Genomic DNA, 21,827 nt, shown 5'->3' on the forward strand with positions numbered 1-21,827 from the left:
AACCACCCAGCAACACCCTAGCAACCACTTAGCAACACTTTGGCAACCACCCAGCAACACCCTAGCAATGCCCAGCGACCATATTGTTAACCCTAGCAACCACCTAGCAACACCCTAGCAGTCACCTACCAACCACTAGCAACACTTTGGCAAACAACCCAACAATGTCCTGGCGACCTCCTCATATACCTTAGTAACCACCTAGCAATGCCCTAGCAACCACCTAGCAACAGGTTAGCAACACCCTAGCAACCACTTACCCACATCCTAGCGATCGTCTCATATACGTTAGCACATTTTCGCTGCCGAGTTCACTGCCAAGTCGCAATCACTCTGTGCATTTTCTTCAGGAAATGCACTTTTCTAGTAATTTACTTTCATTCTTATTTCCTCTTTTTGTTTTTGTTTCTGGGATGTTTGCAGATTGCTATGTTTTAGTTTCTGTTCTTCAGCCTTTTCCAGATTTTATTAGATGTCCATTCTCCTTTAACTGATCTTCCATAACCTGACACCTTTCCTCTCATTGATCTGTAATCACTAACAGCTTTGACTCAGTCTAAAAAATGGAGTTGAGAAAGAGAATGGAAATTAGCCTGGCAAAATGTCCTGGGAGAAAGGTTGCCATTGAATGCAACACATGCATGCAGGATAGTCAGAATTAGATTTAATACTACACAAAAACAGAAGCTGGACTACATTGTGTTAAGAAAAGCCATGGGTTTGTTTCCTCCAGATAACACTGAACACTGAAATTTGAAAAATACGTTCCAGCTAAAATCACCAATTCAATAAATCAAACAATGAATATCAGTATTAATTCTTTCACTTGCAGTAAATACAGGAAATTGTTAAAGCAAACAGAAAAACATTATCTACTTTGATTTCTGCCAAATCATCAAGACATGCATAATTGTTTTGGAACAACTCCATTAAAAATGCATTGCTTGTAAATGGACACAAAATACATAATTTATGTGTATCCTTCATAAATATGTACCCTGAATATTGAAAGGCATGTAACCATATAGATGTATGTCACTCTTACTGTGAAAACAAGAAAGGTAAGCATTGATGATCAGATTCACAGTGGATCACTGCTCATGAACCTTTCAATGTTCAGTGTGGAATGTACCTCCCCCCAGAGGGTGCTCTGAGCAAGATGATCTGAGACAGCCTGGAGATTTGAGGCATGTGATTGGATTAGCTACAGAGCTTCTGCCTCCCCAGCTCCCTGTGAGCCCCACAAAACTTGACAGAGCCATCGTGTGTCCTCTGCCCCTGTCTGGGCCCCCTTCATGATAAATCTGCTGCCCCACTTCTCCAGCATGAGGAACATCCACAAAGCCTACCTGTCCCTGTTCCTCACCCTGGTGCACGTCTGCTTTGGTAAGCCTCTCCCGCTGTTTGTTCTACAAGCGTTACCTGGGAATTTCTCTGTAACGGCTCCAACTCAGAGCTCCACAGGAAGGCTGTGGGTGCTGCATCTGTTTGTATAGTGGTGGTTGTAAAAGTGTTGCTCATTCCTCATTCAAATTCATTGCTTTTTTCCTTCTCTTGCCTTGTCCACACCCCTGCTGTGTTTTTAGCAAGTGAGTTTGTCTCTGCTGCCAGAGAATGTAGAGCTGTGTATTGTGCAGCTGAGTTAATGCATTTACAAAACAGATTTAATTAAACCAGTAGAAAGGTTGTAGTGCCACTCTTCTATAATGTAACATAGTATGGTGTGTAGTGTAGTAATGTGGTATGCAACAGTGTATACATGTTTTAGGAGTAGTCTTGAAACCACTGAGGGGATGCTTAAGTTAAGTAATCAAGTTAGTGGTTATTTCTGTCAGCATGGCGTAACTACAGTTGTAATCCCTGTTGAGTATGTGTTGAAGCTGAAGAAGTCACTTAAAAAAAAACCTTTGTTGTTCTAAATTGGAGAATGGATCTCTGTAGGTATAGTTATTAGTACACTATATGTATATTTAGTACTGTAGCTATTAGTAAGGAAAGTCTTAGAAATTTGTCTGATTTTTGAAGATTTTGAGAGTCAAAATTCTGAAAGAGGGTTGTTTTTTTTGTAGCACAAGCTGACTACGCCCCATATTTTTTCGATAATGGTCCCACGAGCAGAAATGGGAACATGGCACTTTTCAGCCTTTCAGAAGACACCCCAGTTGGTAAGACATCAAAAAACAGAGAAAACCAAACTTTGACCATGTTGCAAATGTTACAGAAAGGTACACACACTTATCTGTGTAAAAATGTATGCATCAGCCAGTGTGACAGAAATCTGCTAAGGTGGAGGTCACGTGACTAGCTAATGTTAAGCTGTAGACTTATTAAGGCCACTGAGGGGTGACATCTGCTGCCAGGACTAAGGTAAGGTAAGCACAATCACCAGTCAGAACCAAACAACACTAACAACAAGGCTGTAGTGACTCCTCACCCAGAAGCTCAATAAATGGGTTTTTAATGGTCTGATAGCTTCATCTTAATTAAATACAATCTAGTTTTTCTCAGAGAAATCTAAGGCCATAGCTCTAATGCTCATGAGTTTCCTGTGAGTTTACAATATGGCCTGTATTGATCATCAAGTTGAAATGACAGAACTGCGCATCATGTTCAGCATTTTGCATTCTTGGAATTTGCAAATGAAATTATAGCGGCTTTTTTGATCTGTAAACCATTTTTTAAAGTAGTGTAAATTCCTGTTATCACCTGTCCTTTAGGAATGCAGGTATATATTCTTAATGGAACAGACCCGGAAGGCCAGCCGGTGAGATTTGGGCTGACCTTTGAAGCAGGATCTAAGGAGTATTTTAAAGTGGACCCCAAATCTGGGAATATAACCCTCATTGAAGAGCTGGACAGAGAGGTAAAAGCAAAAGCAAAATGACGGGATGGAGTCTTTGCAGTTTTTCAAACACTAAGCAATTGATGTGTGTGCTCTGGTCCATCATATCAATTACGGTTTACACTGTTTTGCCAGACACAAGATGAAGTTGAAGTTCTTGTCAGCATTTCGGATGGCCTTAATAAAGCAAGTATTTGAGTATTGCATATACGTTCTAAACATTTTTAAGCTTGCAGATTGTTTGGATGCTCATTGATGGCAGTGCCATGTAGGTGGCGTCATTCTCTGAAAACAGCATGTTGAGATTTTCATTATTTTAGGTGGTTGAGAAGGTGAGAGTGTTTGTGACGGATGCTAATGATGAACGGCCCATTTTTCGAAACTTGCCATTCATTGTGAACGTCCCAGAGGTAAGGATCAAATTACTACCAAAGTAAATGAATAGCATATGTAGTCATGACACAAGCTATACTGTGAAATTTCAATGTGTAATTTTGTGCTTAAAATCAGGAGATAGTTATATCAGAACATCAATTCAACCAATCCAAAATCAAAATCATTCCAGTAATCTGTGAAATTTCAATGTGTAATTTTGTGCTCAAAATCAGGAGATAGTTATATCAGAACATCAATTCAACAAACCCAAAATCAAAATCATTCCAGTAATCTGTCAAATTGGCATTGAACTGTATATACTGCTGTCTTCTAAGCCTTACTGTAGACCTGTTACCTGCATTTTGTAAAAAAAAAAAAAAAAAAACTGGAACATTCTGGACTGCTTCCTGTGAGTCTAAAAGCCAGCTCTGCTCCAGTAAATGACTGAAGCGCCTATTAGAGTGGGTGGAGCAATACCAAACCCACCCAAAACTCTACTCTTCAGAAATTAGTTTTACTTAAAAACACGAGGGATCATTTGAAAACCTTCTTATGAGGGTGCCAGTACATGGTTGGTGTGTGGTAAAGGCTTCATTCCTCAAGACATGTTCTTTCAGTGAGTCAAACTCCTGTGAAAGGATGTAAGAGTTATCTCCATTTTTCTCCATTTTCATTTTAGCCTAACATAAATCACTGCTCTCAATCAATGTGTAACACAGAACAACAAGAGAAATACCTGCCAACCATTTTACTCTTGTATACAGAGTGTTTGATATCTGACAATAAAGGCACAGTGTCCATTGCTGCTCATCATATTAGCAACACTGACAGGGTGGTGTATGGCAGGGCAGGTGATTTCTGTGAGAATGTAGTCTAAATGCACACCAGCTTCTAATTTTGCATCTCAAAGTATAAACACAAGAATGAATGTTGAATGAATGAAACCTTATCACACCTCTAAATAAAGTACCACGTCTGCTGTTTAAAAATATCTTATCTGGTGTGTGCCTCTTGGAATAACTACACCACACACAGTCCCGCTGTGGTGCGGTCACTCTCAGCTCATCCAACCCCATCTATTCTCTGTTTGGTCCGAGCAGTGGTCTACTTTTTTGAGGATCATACCATGGGATCATCAAGATGCAGAGTTCACACTGAGAAATAATTTGACAGAAAATGCAAAATATGACTTCCAAAACTGAGGGAATGCATGCTGCTGAGGTCTTTGGTGGGGTTCAGAGGTGTTTGTGGTGTGGTGTGGACTGTGTTAGCATGGTGTTGATGACAGCAGCTGTTTTCCTGTGAATGACATCTGTGATGGTGTCATTCCCAGGACACACCCTCTGGGAGCAGCATTTACACTGTGGAGGCAGTGGACCGGGACACGGGCTCTGGTGGCAGCGTCACCTACTACCTCCAGGTAACCCCCGCTCACCTGGGCCAACCCCCTATTACTACAGGACATTCTGACAATGAGAGCCATTGTGCTTCTAAACATTTATGAAAGCCCTTAACGGAAGACCAGTGGTAAAAGCCATTGTTAGAAAGGCAGGATTCAGAGGTTAATCTGTGCATAATGACCATAAAGCAGACTAAGCACATTTGATTGCAGACAAAAGTACAGTTGAAGATGCATTTGTGCTGAGCGGGATTAAATTACAATTACATTTTGGGGGCATACCAGGGGCTTAGCATGCAGTTTACTGGTGGTGGGAGCCAGTGGCAAATGTCAAGTCTCACTTTGTCTCACTGTGTTTGGCAGTTTTTATGCACTCAAAACATCTGGGCACCGATGAGTGACACTGTGGCAACGTGTGCCTTGACACAGGGGATTGTAACTGCTCCTATATGGCATATGGGCGTTCCAGATTGCCGCGGAGACACACTGTACCTCTTGTTTCAACATGTCCCACAATGTCCCATTTAATCTGCACTGCCACAAGCAAGGGCTATGTAAACCTACTAAAATGCACCTCATGTGTATGACCCAGAAAAGTCATCTGTATCAGCATTCAGGGTGATTAGAGTGTGGATATGGCCCCATTTAGAAGGCCTTCTAAAATGCCTTTGCATTTGTTTTTCATTCCCAGAATAGCTACATGGTTAAGTTTGCCATTGACCGCCACAGTGGTGTCCTGAGAATCAAACCAGGTGAAGCTCTGGATTACGAAAAATCAAGGACACACTTCATCACGGTGGTTGCCAAGGTGAGGGTGCTGCCCTCATCTCCCATGTCCCTTGGGAAGAGACAGTCTCGGCATCATGACCAGGTCACATGACACATGGGGGGGGGGGGGGGGGGGGCGCACAGAGAGTGCCTGCTACTCCCCGCATCTTTACTCTGAACTCCTGGCCTGAATCAGAATGGCCTGGAATGGTCAACGGTCACATCTTTCAGAGCATCTTCAGTGCGTTTATCCCCGAGTTGAGGGCAGCAGCTTCTGTGTTTCATTTCTGTACAGCAAAGTGCATGAAATATGTCGTCTTCTTAATGCTTATATTTCTACAGTTCTGAGTCTAAAGTCCTCTTTATGCTTATATTTCCACAGTTCAGGGTGTATGAATTATATTGTTCTTTTAATGTTGATATTTCTATAGCTCAGAGTGTATAAAAAGAGTGTATTAATGAAAATGTCCAATTTATATTTTTCTAACAGACACTAAATTCACTCTCCCTCTGCCTCAGGATGGTGGAGGTAAATACAAAGGAAAGGACCAGGTGATGTCATCCTCAGCCACCGTGACAATCAATGTGATTGACGCCCAGGACACACCCCCCATCTTTGTCGGCACACCTTATTTTGGATACGTTTATGAGGTCTCTGTGCCGGTGAGTGTCAAGGTACCTGGTAAGCAAGGATTTAATGCAGTGATGTCTTCATGTAAATTAGCATTACCAATGGCCCTTGGTCTTTTAGCCAAAACAAAGTGAGTGAATGACACTGGGGTTTCATCCAAGCCAGTAGCACACTGTGACACTCTATCGCACCTCCACACAACTAATTATTAAGCAACCATAATCATGCCCTTTATATTGTGCCCTAACTGTGAATACACTGCTGATGCAAACCATGCCATTAATGGGATCACTGATAAAACAAGAGCACTGAGAAGAGTACTTATTAAATTGGACCCCTTGAAAGACCTCTTCTAAATTTTTAATCAAGTCATTGCTAGGTGCACGGTCAAAAAATGCCTTATGTTCAGAAGTTCCAGTTAATTGCCCCTTGCTGTCAAAGTTATGTAAATATGAATTATGTAAATACATTATGCTGTATTTGCAGGGCTCTGAAATCTTTACTGTTTATGCCAAAGACGGAGATCAAGGCAGCCCTAATCCTGTGCGATATTCGATTGTGAACGGTAAGCATGCAAATCACTCCCTTATCCTGGGATAGGTCAACATAGCCAGGATTTCCAGGATTCCCAGGATTTGATTGAATAAATCACATATAACCCCATGTGGCAAAAGGCAAAATGTGCAATGCTCTCTTAATTTAAAATTTTTATTATTTATTAGTAATAATTATTATTTATTTACTACTTATTACTTGTTACATTTGTTTGGGAAATTTTAGGAGTCCAGATATTAAAGTAAAGTAAGTAAAATGCAATACATTTAAATCTAAATATATATATGCGATATATTTAGGTTTTGCCTAACACATTCCTTTGGCCATTATTTACATTTACATTCATTCATTTGGCAGATGCTTTTATCCAAAGCAACTTACAAGTGAGGTAGAGTACAACACAAGCAAAAAAAACATAGAGTTTTCTTAGTGTGGCTAACATGAGCTCCCTATGTTATTGTGTGCTTGCACTCTAAGGTGCCGATGGGGTCTTCAGCATTAACGAAACAAGTGGGTGCATTCGACTCCTTGCATATCCAGCCCATCTGAAGAAGGAAAGGTTTGAGCTGAAAGTCAAGGTAAGTATACCTTACTGCAGTTTTTAAAAGCACATACCGTTGGATCCCCATGGAACTCGCTTGGATGGATGAATCAAGAATACATAAGCCAACCAAACACTTCTACCAGGTTTCACTCACAGATTTTTTTGGACCTTAAAATTAACAGGTGAACAGGTACCGTCAGTTGGATTGAAATGGGACAAGCTATACTTTACACAATAAAAATAAGAATACAGTTACTAAACTGGCAAAAACAAGATTTAGGAGGAGAATTGCAGACAATTCCTGCAAAATTAACCTAACTTAGTCATACCAGTCCAGTCCACGAATATGAATATCACACAACTTCCTTTCCGCATCAGCTGTTCACAGCATCCCCTCTCCAACCCATCTCCACCTTTTTCTCTGTTTATGATATCCAAAAGGTGGGTCAAAATCCTTGGAGTCCTTTTATAGGTTTCCAAGCCAAATATCAGCATTTTAATAGCTACTGGTGCAGTTACAAGTGTAGTATTGTAGTAGTGTACGTGTCCCTGCTTTGGGTGCAGTATTATGTGCCATGTCATGTCAGAGCATCCTCAAGAACATGCTTTCCACTGCTCTCTGCACAGGCCACAGAGGTGGGCGCTGGGGGCGAGCGGTTGGACAACACCATCACGACTGTGACCATCCGTGTGGTCGACCTGAATAACCACCCACCCACGTTCTACGGTGACAGCGGTCTGCAGAACAAGTTTGAGCTGACAATGTATGAGCACCCGCCTGAGGGAGAGATCTTGAGGGGACTGAAGATCACCGTCAACGACTCCGATCAGGTGAAGTGGAGCTCTCAGCATACCAAAAAAATATTAATACATGAAAAGACACAAAGATCCATGGATTTCACATTAATGCTGTAGTTCAGCCTTGCAATAATCACATGCTACAAAACTTGTTTGCACTCACTGTTAAAGACAGAACTGAGTATTTTTCATTGCATTGATAAAGGGAAGTTTGGCTTAACCAAGTAAAATCACCCACACAGAGCATGAGAGGCTGTGTGCAATGTTATTTAAATTAAAAGCTTCAGTCTTGAATTTGAAGGCTAAAGATGGCAGCTTTCTGTGTGGCACATAAACAATGTGGTATGTAGTATTGCTACATGATCTGAGGATATTAAGGCTCAGGAAAGGACTCAGACGCGGACCACAGGAGCTTCTGGTTCCAAGCGGGTTTATCGAAGTCGTCAGGCAAAATCACAAACTCGAAACAGGCAGGGTCAAGAACCAGGCAGACAGTCCATAGGCAAAACCAGGAACAGGAACAGGAGCAGGCAGGGTCAAGAACCAGGCAGGCAGGCAATCAGGCGATCGGGGCAAGGCAGCAGGCAGGACCAACGGCGGGGACGAAACAGGTAGGAACACACTGCAACAAACTAGCAGCAGGATAGAGACACGCAGGGGAGATATAGGGCAAGGCTGATGAGGGGATGGGAAGCAGGTGCACAGGCAGGCAGGTGGAGATGATCACAGTAATCATGTGGGCGGAGACAGGGCGGAGAGCGGGGCAGGGCTGGAACACAAGGAAAAACAACAAACAAAAGTACATGGACCACAATGACAGATGGGGAGAACATAAACACAACAGTTAGGGGGCCAGAGTACTGACAGAGGAATGGATTTAGAATGTAAAGAGCAATCATTAGCTTTACATAAGCCTTACTATGCTTTGATAAGTATTATCATAATGAAAATATCCTGCTGAATGTTACATAAATGTTTATAAATCCACCCAAACAAGCATGTGTTCCAGTTTTGCTTTTGTCAGTTTATGCAATTCATTTCATATTTTTAATCACTATTGGAGAGCAATGCAATATTGTGAGATTGCATAAACTATTCCCATTAGAAACACTAGAAAACTGAATATGACAAAATGAGGCCTCTATGGAATGTAAACCACTAATAACTGCTTACATCAAAGATAAAAATATGATGCAGCTCCAGAGTTTCAGAAAAAAGAATCAGCCATCTACAAGAGACTAGAGAGAGGCTGGAGACTAAGGATGGTGGATCGATACCAAAGTATCGATACTTACAGTCCTGAGTCCCAGTTTGAGACTCGATCGATAAACAAGTGTCTTGTGATTTTATTATGTGGTGTATATATATTAAATAGTTGTTTCTGTACAATATAAAATAAATGAAGTTAAATACATAAACTTCATTTTTATTCATTTATTTATTTTTTAAATGTTGTTTAGGATAGGAGCTAGCTTTTCCTTCCACCTTCTTGCTCCGCTCCCCTAGCTTATAGAAAGGCAGTAGTAAGGCACGCAGAGAAACAGATTCTGCCAGTTAGTCAACATTTGTTGAACATTCTTGAATTTTATTGAACCTGTGTTTATAATTGCCTGTTATTAACAATTAAAACAAAATAGAGAAGTCTGATCTTTATAGTTTTTCATACTAGATACTAGCTTTCAAATACAACTTTGATGTCTGCTCTTACAATCTTCACTATAGAAATCACAAAGATTTCCTGTTTTTGTGTACACAAGAAGACTTTTTAAATTATTGGTATCAGTATCAGTGTTGGGATACTAGTCTTAGAATTACTTGGTATCGGATCGAAAAGAAAAATCAGTGGTATCACCCATCCCTACTGGAGACTGGTCTAATGTCAGGTCTATGTTCTACTTCACAGAGTTCTAGATTGACATATTTGTCATTTTGATGACCAGATTGCCTGATGAAATGAAATCATTTTAATTCTGTTGTCTTACAAAAATTCACCCCTCCCATTCTGTCTACACATGGCCAGATTTTATGACATTATGAATTGTGAATGCCCATCACCTTGTTTCTAGCTTTACCAAAGACCTATTGCAATGTAGTCTTGCTCTTTCTCTGTTGGTCCATTTGCTTCATATGAATTGTGTATGCTGTTGACTTTGCCATTTAAGTTTGACGAGCATTTCATCTGTGCATGACATTTCAGCTGTTAAAAACAATTCAACAATTAGACAACAAACAAAAATAGGATGCACTGGATGAGCTGGTGGAGCGAATTTGTGACTTAAATTTGACACTGTGAGTGGATTGTTTAAATATGTGTGGAGTACACTTTCTGAGTCCTCTAAACTAACAGAGATGCTTTTACGACACAGAGAAATATGTTTCTCTTATTTTTATGTTTAGTGTTGTGCCAGAAACAACTGTTTCCTCACAATTTCAAAGGAAATATTACTGAAACATGAACATTAATATTTCCTATTGTTTTCAAGACTCTTTGTCAAGTTTGGTTTCCAGCAACAGTGATTTAGAATCCATTGCTTCATTCTACAAAAAGTAAATCATATAACAGTAGAGAAACCCTCATTACAAACTTGACAACACTTTTACATAATGTAAATAATCTCATGAATGACCTGAGGTTGTACATGTATATAAGAGTTCCTGTGTGAAGGTGTTTTTCTGCAGGGAGCCAATGCAAAATTTAACCTGAGGCTGGTGGGACCAGGAAACATGCTAAGGGTGGTACCCCAGACTGTGCTCAATGAAGCCCAGGTCACCCTAATAGTTGAAGACTCTGCAGCCATCGACTATGAGAAATACCAGTTCCTAAACCTGAAGGTAAGACCTGATCATGTCTTCTCAGTGCATTTTTCCTCTAAACTGAGAGCTGATAAAGATCATTTGATGAAGGCCCCTGAGTGAAAGCCCCCGAGTGTGGAGCTCTCATGAGTTCAAATGCTGGTGGACTCGGACAACTTGTGCGTTGTCTTGTTTTTGTCTTAGTTGCTCGCGGTTGAGATTGACACACCCGAAAGATTCAGTGCAACAGCTGACATCATCATCCACCTGCTTGACACCAACGACAACACCCCCAAATTCTCATCCGACTACTACATCGCCAGAATCCCCGAAAACTCCCCAGGGGGCTCCAACGTTGTGTCCGTTACGGTGAGCATCCCAGGGCTCAGCTCCATCCTTTCCAAAAATAGAAATGTTTAAATAACAGCCATTGGTGTGGAGTGCTTGCTACGATAAGACGATTTCAAAGAGGCACTGAAACAACATGTACCAGCCCATACCACAAATGACAATTTTTTTTGGAAAGGATCAGATATTTTAGTTTAAAACATAGTAACAACAATATGAGACTAATGTTTCTGAGAGTCAGCTCTGAGGTAAGCTTGCAGATGGATATTGCTTTCATGCTGTTGCGTAATACTGAAATGGCAGATTTGTTCTTAACTGAGTTCTCTGCTGAGTTATAACACGTTATCAAAATGCTTAGTACTGTCCACCCTTTTCTTTGACTTAAAATACAAATAGTTTGTACCAAATAAACCTTGGAAAATTGTTTTCACCACTGACTGCAGAGTGTTTTACAAAAATTGTGCATTTACACTAAAAACTTATACTCAAAAACAGCCAAACTAGTATTTAATTTCTTTACTTATTTAATAGACATTAAGGGGTAAAGGGGTAAGAGAGTAGAACCTAGGGCTTGTGACCAGGGCTTAGAAATAGGGCTCATAACCAGGCCTCATCAGGGTTCGTAACCAAGCCTAATATCTAGGGCTCATAACCAGAATTCATAACCAAGCCTCAGAATCAGGCCTAATATCCAGGGCTCAAATAACCAGACCTCAGAATCAGGGACTCATATTTCAGGGCTCATAACCAGCGTTCATCACCAAAAGGTCACTGTGCCCTATGGCCAGGTGCTTTCACCACACATTTTAAAATGTGGCCAAAGTTGCTATGGACAAGAGCGTCTGCTAAACCATGTAATGCAATGCAAAAAGAAGAAAATAATTTAAAAGTAATAAAAAGAAAAATAAGTACAACACCTCTATCCATCCCCAGTGTATGCATAAACTATTCTACCTAACTTTATTGGCAGAGGTAGCTATGAATAAAGCGTGTATTTTTTCTAAGAAATGAATAGGGCGTTGGGCTTTACAACACCTTCAATGTTTCATTGTGCTCCTTCTTTATAAGTAAGCTCCACTACTAAAAGAGGCCATTAATTCCACATTCCAGTTCATTGCAAAGATGTTGTATCAGGTTAAAGTCACAGCTCTGTGTTGGCTATTGTTCCAGTGCTATTCTCTTTAAACCACATGTAGTTGTACCCATGGTCATAACAATTTTCCTGCAGATGGGGTGTCCCATGGCTTTGGTAGGATGGTGTATCTCAGATATGGCCTGATGAAATGCTAAATACGGAGGGTCTCCGAGACCCTTTGATTGACACTTGAGACCCCCTGAAAGCCTCAACAGCAAAATTTTGGGGGGTCTCTGGAAAAATCTTTAAAAAATTATTTGTCCCTTGCAGTTGTCACTAAAAATGTCTTTTAACCCTTAAAGCCCGACAGATGCAGCCATCCAAATTCACATCCCTTCTTCTCAGTTAAATTGCTCACAAAGTATTCATCACTAACGATGCTAGTTGCTTGTCCATAGCCGTTTTCGCACATGAACTCTGGACAAATGTCCGGAGAATCGGGTCCGGAAATTGGCCGGAATTGCCCTTTCACACATGTAGCATACAACAGGAGATTGTCTGTGACAGACGCGTTCTTACATAAGCCCCTTTCAGACAGGCACTGGAAGCCAGAACTTCTAGCCATTAGCCGGAGGAGCTGTATGTGAGACCGCAAACGTCCGAATCAGTCGGACTGGACATGATACGGAGTTCTGCCAGCTCCCTAGTACAAAGGCCGTCTCATGTTGGAGTGAGTCCATACGTGAATAGAGCAGGTAATTTGCCAGAGAGTTCACAGCGAGTGAGTGGGCGTGTTGATGACGTTTCTATCATGCGAATGGCACAAACCGGAAGAATACAAACATCTGCTTCGTTCTCTTTTCTGCTTACCTGTATATTTCTTCCCACTCTTTCGTTGATATTGCGGATACTTCCAAGTACGCATTATTTTGATTCCAACGATCGTTAGAGATAGTTAGCTATAGCTATACTGCCAAAACTTGTCTCTTACGATGATTAATAATGTTGGTTAGTAGTTTATTATCTGTTTTGTAGCTATCCAAGCTGTAGCTAATAGTGATAGGTATAGTGAGATAGGTGAACTGGTGACCTAATATTACATAGTGAACCACAAAAACTTACCTTCCTGTTTTAATAAATGTATAATTAGTAGTGATATAACGGACCGTAGCGCCGCTCCTCGCCTAAACCAACTGGAAAATTTCCAATATAAAGTGACAAAGTGTTTGCATAGATATGGAACACATATCACAAGAAAGAGCGGAACCGGAGCTTTGTAATGATGGTAGTCACATATTTGTACATACCGAAGTAATCACATTATGAAGACAGATCAAACTTCTGCAAAGTAATATCTTTACTAATTTCTTCACCCATTTTCACACTCCTGCTTCTCGGTTGAGTAAGTCACAAAGTAGGCTTACCTATTCCTTCACAACATACCGCATATCAAAATAAACAGCAGAACTTACCCATTCTGATGATAGTTGTTTCTCTGTGCGACAAAGCGTTGTCGAGTAATCTGGTTTTGAAATCACAGCAAATTTCTGCATTGTCTCCAACATAGGGCTTACATTACATCCCACTTTGTATGAAAAATAAACAAAAAATAATGTATTTGTTTTTCATTGCAATGATTCAAAAGTTGTGGTCAAAAGACATGCGCAGGTTGTCAGAAAATAAAGCACATTCTTCATCCAATGATTCAGTGACAAGACTTAAGTGAATAAAACAATGACATTTATTTCCGTTAGGCACTAAGCACATATTTTTTCAAATTGCTAAGTCATGTTAACGATATAAGTCTTGGTGATGTGTGTGCAAAGTGTGTATAGCCTAGATGATTGCCTTGGCTTGCATCTGTGAAATCTTGTATATTGTGTATTGAGTCTGTGTAAGACTTCAGCATAACACTGGAGCACTAGGTAGGGGCATACCTGCCAACACTCCCGATTTTCCCAGCCTGTATTTCAAGGCCATCTCCCAGGACCCTCCTTGGGAAACTCTCGTAATTTGCATGGGAAACTTTTTTATGAATAATCGTCATACACAGATCCATAAGTTTTGTATGTTTGTCTGACGTTAACCAAGTTGCCAGATTATCTATGAAACACAATCTACACACACAATCCACACACTATATACAATTATTTATTTACTTATTTATTTACTATCTCTCTCCTGTATTTTGAAACCTAAGTGTTGGCAAGTATCGGTAGAGGGGACCCCCGATTGCCACTGGGTATTTCGCACACTGAGTAGGGGTCATCCCTTCCAACCAGCCTGTCACTATATAAAGTTGCTGAACATTAGGGGTCATTCCTTCTAACCAGACTGTCACTCTAAAAAGCTGCTGACCACTATGGCCCACTCCTTCCCAGCTATGTAAGCCACCATAAGCAGAGAAATTAAACAGATATGTATATTCTTGTTTAGTCCCATGTGTTGATGTTTCTCTTTCTCCTTTCCTTTATGTCTTTATATAATTATTTAAATGAATTTATTTCAATTTGCTTTCTGTGTTTTTTGTTTTGTTTTGTTTTTTGCTTTGCAGGCAACAGATCCCGATTCTGGCCTTTGGGGTGAAGTCAAATACTCCATTTATGGTGCTGGCATTGATTTGTGAGTAGATTTTCGGCTCCTCTGTGCCAGTAGCACTGGACTGATTATGTCAGCCAGGGTCTAAAGGCTCGCCAAGCCCCCAGCTGCTGCATGGGTACAGGAGCCCTGCAAATCCCTCCCAAAGGCTTATGCAATGCCATTAGCTCCAAAGCACTGACATTTTTTAGAGGGGGAAAGGGGCAGTGCGAGATGACAGAGACAATGATTTCTTTATATAATTCAGAGACAGGATGCCAAATAACCCATGCCTGTGACCTCAGGCAGTGGTCACTTATTCTCTCAGGAAGAGGACGCTTACTCACATAGTAAGGGGCTCCTCCACAGGCTCTCCTACACAGGCTCTTTCTGGCCTGCTGCCCAGGAGGGGGATCTTGTGCACAGAATAATGAGACTGGAAAGAGGCAACATATATCAGTTTGATTCATGGCAGTATTTTCCACACATGGCCCAGTATTTTAGATTTTTTCCAATATTGACCAAAGAAAAAAATATTTTTAAGTTTATCAAATTGAACTGATATTTAGGCTGAATTTAAGACCAATCAGCATTTGGTTTTTACTGATTTCATCCACAGGGTATGACACTCTTGCAGTTGATTTTATTAGCCATTGCCATCTGTTGCTCAGTTTCTGGGGTTTATTTTATGAGCAGCATAAAGCATAAATTACTTTATGAGCATCTTCAGATGAGCTCAGACCTAAAAAAAATACTAGAGCACAGACCTACTCTGTGTTTTGACATGCTTTTTGTAGGATTAACCTAATAGATATTCAGATGCATAGTGAGGCTTGCTTTACTTTCTAAAGTAATGTGCATTAATATTCATATGCCTTGAAAAATGTCATTTGTTTGCTTGTTCAGTATTTGACTTGATTTTTAGTTAAAATTACATGCTCATTTCTGTCATTGTTACACAGTGAAATAATCAGAGCAACTCTGGATGGCTGTTAATGAACACAATATCTTCAGCTAATGCTTTTATCACCTCTTATTATCACCTCTGACAGAGTGTTTTCTTTTATTTTGATATATATACATAATTTTTTAATTTTACCATTTCTGACTACATGTATGAACGCAATAATGTGGACATTTTTCCAAATATATGCAATATATTTTGACACATATTTTTGTTAACAGAGAGCAGTAGGGACTTCGAAAAGTATTGTGGGACATGGGAATGTCTTGGAACATTATGAACCTAACATTCTGGCTAACATTTGTTTTGAACTGCACCAGTTCTCCAGAGGATTTAATTTTATTTTCTTTGTCTGCTATTTTTATTAGATCCTCTTTTAACAAAAAATGCAAATATAAATATCCAAAATATTATTTCAGATATCCAGCTTCTTGGAAAAGGGCTCTATCTTCCGTCTCTCTGTTTCAGTCCTTAACTCAATAAATCCAGAGCCCTTGAATCCTTTGAAACCTCCCAGAGGATAAAGTGAATCTGATTCAGGTTTATGTGACCAGTCACCCAACAGTTCAAAACCAATAAATATGAACCATGTGAAAACACAGTAGTTCTCTTTTTCCAGGAGTACAATGGAGCTTAAATGGAGAGGAGTGCACCATTTGGCAGGGATAAATATGTTAAATCTGTCTCATAAGCCTCTTTCATCATGAGTCACAGACTATCAGCCAGAACCCCACCTGGGCCAAGATCACTAAGGAGGAATGGAAAAAAAGTGTTTTCCTAAAATGGGTTCAAAGGCGGTGAATCAAATGGAGTGGTGTTGAGTCGAGATGTGTAGTGATCTGTTGTTGTTCTGCTTGCATGTAACATGCAAGCAGCCTACTTTGAGTAAGGCTAATCTCGTAATGTGATTGGAGAAGAAAATACAGTCTGCCCAGCTTGCCCTCTGTCCTGGGACCACTTCAGTCAAGGGCTGGCAGATTCCAGAGATTCTGAGGATTCTGAGATTCTCTGCAAATTCATGCACCCATCTCACCTCAGAGCTACTAATTACAACAGTAAGAGAACACACCAGGAACAGCCTGTTAAAACTAATACTAACAGCCTAAACTGCCACTCCTACTTCAGCTCTAATAGAAACCCACATGCATTAAATCCGGAATATTAAAACAGTGAATCACTCTTAAATAGACTCTTTCAGGATGTCTAATCCATGTTTATTTTGTGGTGCATAGACCAGAGCCAGCCAGCTGTCTATGCAGGCCTGTTCTCTCGCAGGCCTGTTCCACGTAAAAACAACAGTGCTTCTTTCAGTAATTCTCCTTACCTCTCATTGGGTGAACGCAGATGTGTTCTCTCTTCTTCCAGGCAAAAACGCAATGCTTCAGTAGTTCTCTCTGATACAGCTGGCCAATGAAGTTGGTTGACCAATGATAGAACCAGGCCACACAGGCCACACTTGTTCCACCAGGCACACCTGTGACCAGGCAGCACCTGTTCCTGGTGTTCTACAGGTTTCTCATTCATGGGACGTCTGGCATCATCTACACACAGCCCTGGGCCAGCCTTGATGCCGAGGTCAAGTCCAAGTACAACTTCTACGTGAAGGCCGAGGACACAGAGGGCAAGTACAGCCTGGCTGAGGTGTTCGTCACAGTGCTGGACCTCAATGACCACCCACCTGAGTTCAATGAGAACTACCTGGAGAAGACCATGGTCATCGGGGCACCAGTGAAAATAGAGGTAAATGATACTTAAGAGTAATAAAAAATATCAATACTAATTATGCAATGCAGATTGTGTAAATTTCATAATTGTCCATTTTCAATTTCATCTATTTTATTTTACATATATACAGCAATGATGACTTCCTTAGAGGGAACAGTTGTTCTAGGCCAGTCAGTAGAGTGAACACAGAGCTGTGAATCTGATCTTGTATTGGCTCTGTTTCCAGGCAGTGGACGATGACGCAGAGGAGCCCAACAACATCATTGAGTACTCCATCATGAAGGCGGACCCTGACAACATTTTCGACATCAACGCTGACACGGGCGAGATCAAGCTGAAGCCCTACATCAAGTCCCTGGACATCGTGGAGAACATCACCAAGCAGAGGGACTGTACCTGGTCGGTGGTAGTCCAGGCCCGCGACCACGGCTCGCCCTCTTTCAGCACCACCACCGTGGTCAAGATTGACATCACTGAAGCAGTACGTGCGCATGCCCTCACATGGTTTTCATACAGACACAGCACTTTACAGTACTGTCCTATTACTAAGCCACTAAGTAACACATCATTAATGTGTTATTAATGTTTATTACATTTCATATACACAGGTCCTATTAGTCTTATTAATTGAATTGTAATCAATAACATTTGTTTCAGTGCCTGTCCTAAGGTAGACATCACTATATCCTGCCTTTAGGACAGGCCCAAGGAAATTCTTTGTGTCTGATGCCAACTCAGAATTTCTACAAATTTTGGCTTTACTTATTTTGAACCATTGATACTTTATGAAATAACCATAACTTTTGGAACTTTTTATTTTACAGTCACGCTTCCAGATTTTCTTATTTTATCAAATGAATGAATTTGAATTCAAATGACCTGTTTCTGATGCTTTTACTCTTCTTCTACAGTTGTTAGTTTGCCTTCCTCTTTAAAAGGACTTTAAATGAGGACTCAGCACAGTGTCAGAATGTGATTGAAGCTTTACTATTCTTGTATTGTGTTTTCAGATAAAATCCAGAGCAATTTCATACTTCCTGGGCCTAAGGAAGCGTCCAGGGACTGTTTTTGGGATTTGTTTGAGCATTGTTGTCATCACTGTCTCTATAACAGTCCTTATTTCCTCTGTCATATACTGGAATTCTGTGAATAGGTCCAGGGTTAAACCACAGGGCAAGATCAGAAAGATTATTCGGAGGCCCTATCCTTAAATCTCTCCTTCTGGTCATCCCACCTCATGTTTCTCCTTAGTAAGTCACTAAGACTCACATTGATTGTGGAAGAGATGTGTAGGCTTAGAGCCTTGTGTTAGTACAGTTTAGTAGATTTGGTCTGTAAAAGAGTACAGGAGCACAGTTCGTAGGACCACAAAATGATTATGGAGATTTTCAATTCGCTGTTTTTGAATCCATTCTCACATACATGCAGTAAAACCAATACAGTTCCACCACTTGGATGTGCCATGCTTCAAAACAAGTATGTTTCTCATGGTAATCACAGATATTCATATAGAAATAGTTCCAAGGAGATTTCATTTGAATTGGTTCCTTATTCTTAATGGAGCCTTATGAATGGATCAGGAATACATGATGCACAGCATAGTCACTTAGCACCTGAAGTGGACTTTGATGCTGTGATAAGACATGCATATAGCATGCCTATACCACGCATAGGTGCCCCAGTCAACCCTTCTGATCTTGTCCAGACATGCACAGCATCATAACAGTGTGAAATGCCCTAGCTTCATATACTTAAAGCTGACACACTGCAGTCGACCAATCACAGTGGACACACCTGGTGAAACATACAACAACGCCAGATGACTTCGAACAGCAAGCGAATGTGAATGTTTCTGTTCTTTCGTGTGTTGGTGTGGCCAGTCTGAGGGTGTGTGGTTGTTGGGTGTGACCAGTCTGAGAGCAATGGAGTGTGCCTGTGGCCTGTCTGAGGACATTAGTGTGTGAGTTTGGCCAGTCTGAGGGTGTGTGGGTGTGTGGATGGAGCTTATTCCTGAAACTGGCTTGCTGTCTGGGCTCATCTGGCATGGTTTCTATTCATACATGTCTTTGGACAGATGATGAAGGGAGTCTTATTTCAGTCCCATGGACTTGATTTAAAGTATTCTCTTTGTGCTCTTTTACAGACTCAACTCAAGGGCCCCATGGCGGCCTTCTTAATGCAAAGTAGGGACAATCCGATGAAAGTCCTAGGCATGGTGGCAGGCATCATTAGCATGGTGGTAGTCGTGACGGTCATGATCTCTACGGCCATGTTCATGCGCAACAAAAAGTCCAACCGGATCACGCCAGCCCGCCGCATCATCCGAAAGAGGCCCAAGGTCCGCAAGCCCTGGACGCTGCAGGTACCCTTCCATCACCCCAACAACCCGGCTGACAAATTCCTTGTCAAGGACCTGGAGGGCAACACCGAGAACATTAATCACAACAACAACATCCACCGCCCCCCACCTTCACCCCCCTGTATCCCCTCTCCGCCCCCACCCGCCCAGTTCTACACCCAGCCTGCTGAGAGGCAGCGACCACTGCCCACTGTTTCTGGGATGATGGCATCCAGGGCAACCAGGAAGTCACTCAGAAGCAAGGAGAGTAGCCTGAACTCTGCACTGGTCACGGAGCTCAAGATGAGGCTGGAACAGAAGATGCTGGAAACCAGTCAGTACTGATTCCATCTCCACGGTAACTGCATAAGGATGGACTCATATATCCACAAGCTGGCTTACTTGTCTGTTTGTCATCACTCTGTCCCATCAGCCAATGGCTGCATGGGTTTCTGAAGGGGAGTGTCTCACGTGAGAACATTCTCTCAGGAGCTCTCTGTGTAATTCAAAAGGCACCCAAGTTCAGAAACTCAAGGATGACATGAACCCTAAGTATTACACAGTGAATGAGCTACTTGGGCAATGCGTGCAGAAAAGGATTTTTTAGAGAAGACATGTCCATCCTCGGTTTCCATTAACCAATGAAAATAAACCCTGGTTAAATATGCAAGAACAAATTTCATGCATCCACATGACATATTTCAACTAAATTAAATTGAAAAAGAGTTTAAAAGTGCACTGATCCCTGCTGTTCAGTTTAACTAGGGATTTATATCTGTGATTGTGTGTTCCAAGGCTAAGCAGGGCTGTTTTGTTGTGCAGTGTGCATTCTGTCTCCTAGAGCAGCACAGCGACTCAGTGCACTCAGGTAAAGTCCTGAAGCAGACACCTCCTCAATCAGCTTGTTATCTCACACCGCACCGCCACCTCCTCAATTAAAGGGGGATCTAAGTAAGACTCACACAAGCACCACCCCACACCACACAGCCTGAAAGCAGATATTTTGGGGATTGTAATAACGGTGGATTTTTGTTCTGAGGGCATATGTCACAGGAAACATTGTTCTCTCTATTACAACAGCACTGCCAGGGTGTTTGTAAACCAGAGGATCCCTTAAATTATCCAGAAATTATCTCAGGTCAGTAGTTTGCTGTACAGTGGTCCTTAAAGTTCCAATGTAGAGGTGCATGGGATGTCTGATAAAGCACTTTCCCTGGGTTTCAGTTTTGTGTGGAACCACCCTCACTGCCTTTTAAGGATTCTATTCCTGTTGTGGTCAGTGACGATAGAGATCATTGTCATAAGACATCAGATAATTCTGTTCAATCTTCTGATCATTGTCATAAGACATCAGATAATTCTGATGGTCTGTCTTGATGATTAAGGCTAATGAACTATTGACTGTAATACAAAAAATGGCAGTCACATCTGCAAAAGGACTTTAAGTTCAGGGTGTACTGTGTGGTATTCTCGTGCAGCATTGGGAAGCATTTAGAATGAATACACAGTAAAGCAGTCTTTGTCAAACTTCTTTGTCCTGGGGCCCAGTCATGTCAGACTTTAGGGTTACAAGGCCCCATACGCCCCCCCCCCCCCCCCCCCCCACGCCCCTGTGCAGCAAGGATAGATAGATATATAGATGTTATTATGCCTATTATTATAATTATTAGAGGCCTATGTGCCCATAGAACATATTTAACAACAATTTTATCAAGAAACCTACAACAGAAGTGCTTTGGCTGAACATAAACCACTGCCAAAATTAACAATGCCCCAATAACTTATAAACTTTTTTTAAAATAAATGTTCCCAACATATATCAGAGAGGGGGGACTACATGAAGAAAACTGAGTCAAGAAACCTGGACCCATGATGGGCATAAAACGTGCTGGCTTAATATGGACCTGCAAAATATTGACTAATTTTACAGTCCCAACACAAACTTGTGATTAATGATGCCATTCTAATACGATGGGTGTGCCTGCTTTCTCGCAACTAACTGAAACGAGGAAGACATGATGACAAGGCCACTCAGAGCGTGTTTTCAGTTGTGCAGCTGTGCATAGACGCAGCTCTTCGTAAGCATATCTGATGC

At 41.2% G+C, this 21,827-nt stretch overlaps 1 protein-coding gene across 1 annotated transcript; it reads left to right on the forward strand.

The window, feature by feature from the left end:
- Positions 1 to 1,319: 1,319 nt before the first annotated feature.
- cdhr1a (cadherin-related family member 1a) lies at positions 1,320 to 20,077 on the forward strand. Its single transcript, XM_036547439.1, has 17 exons — positions 1,320 to 1,386; positions 2,070 to 2,165; positions 2,718 to 2,863; positions 2,978 to 3,028; positions 3,163 to 3,252; positions 4,551 to 4,637; positions 5,308 to 5,424; positions 5,904 to 6,047; positions 6,502 to 6,580; positions 7,048 to 7,148; positions 7,742 to 7,945; positions 10,592 to 10,744; positions 10,910 to 11,074; positions 14,683 to 14,750; positions 17,181 to 17,409; positions 17,621 to 17,875; positions 19,538 to 20,077. Exons 1-17 carry the CDS (start codon positions 1,326 to 1,328, stop codon positions 20,075 to 20,077), a joined length of 2,586 nt encoding a protein of 861 aa, XP_036403332.1. The 5' UTR covers positions 1,320 to 1,325.
- The last annotated feature ends 1,750 nt before the right edge of the window (positions 20,078 to 21,827 follow it).

Source organism: Megalops cyprinoides, chromosome 15 (assembly GCF_013368585.1).
Source record: "Megalops cyprinoides isolate fMegCyp1 chromosome 15, fMegCyp1.pri, whole genome shotgun sequence".
Taxonomy (NCBI): Eukaryota; Metazoa; Chordata; class Actinopteri; order Elopiformes; family Megalopidae; genus Megalops; species Megalops cyprinoides.

What these genes read in the sequence shown, in the direction of transcription:
- cdhr1a (XM_036547439.1), top strand. Translation starts at nt 1,326, where the DNA reads ATGAGGAACATCCACAAAGCCTACCTGTCCCTGTTCCTCACCCTGGTG. An exon ending in TCATCACGGTGGTTGCCAAG is followed by an intron (nt 5,425 to 5,903) that starts GTGAGGGTGCTG and finishes CCTCTGCCTCAG; the next exon opens with GATGGTGGAGGTAAATACAA. An exon ending in CCAACGTTGTGTCCGTTACG is followed by an intron (nt 11,075 to 14,682) that starts GTGAGCATCCCA and finishes TTTGCTTTGCAG; the next exon opens with GCAACAGATCCCGATTCTGG.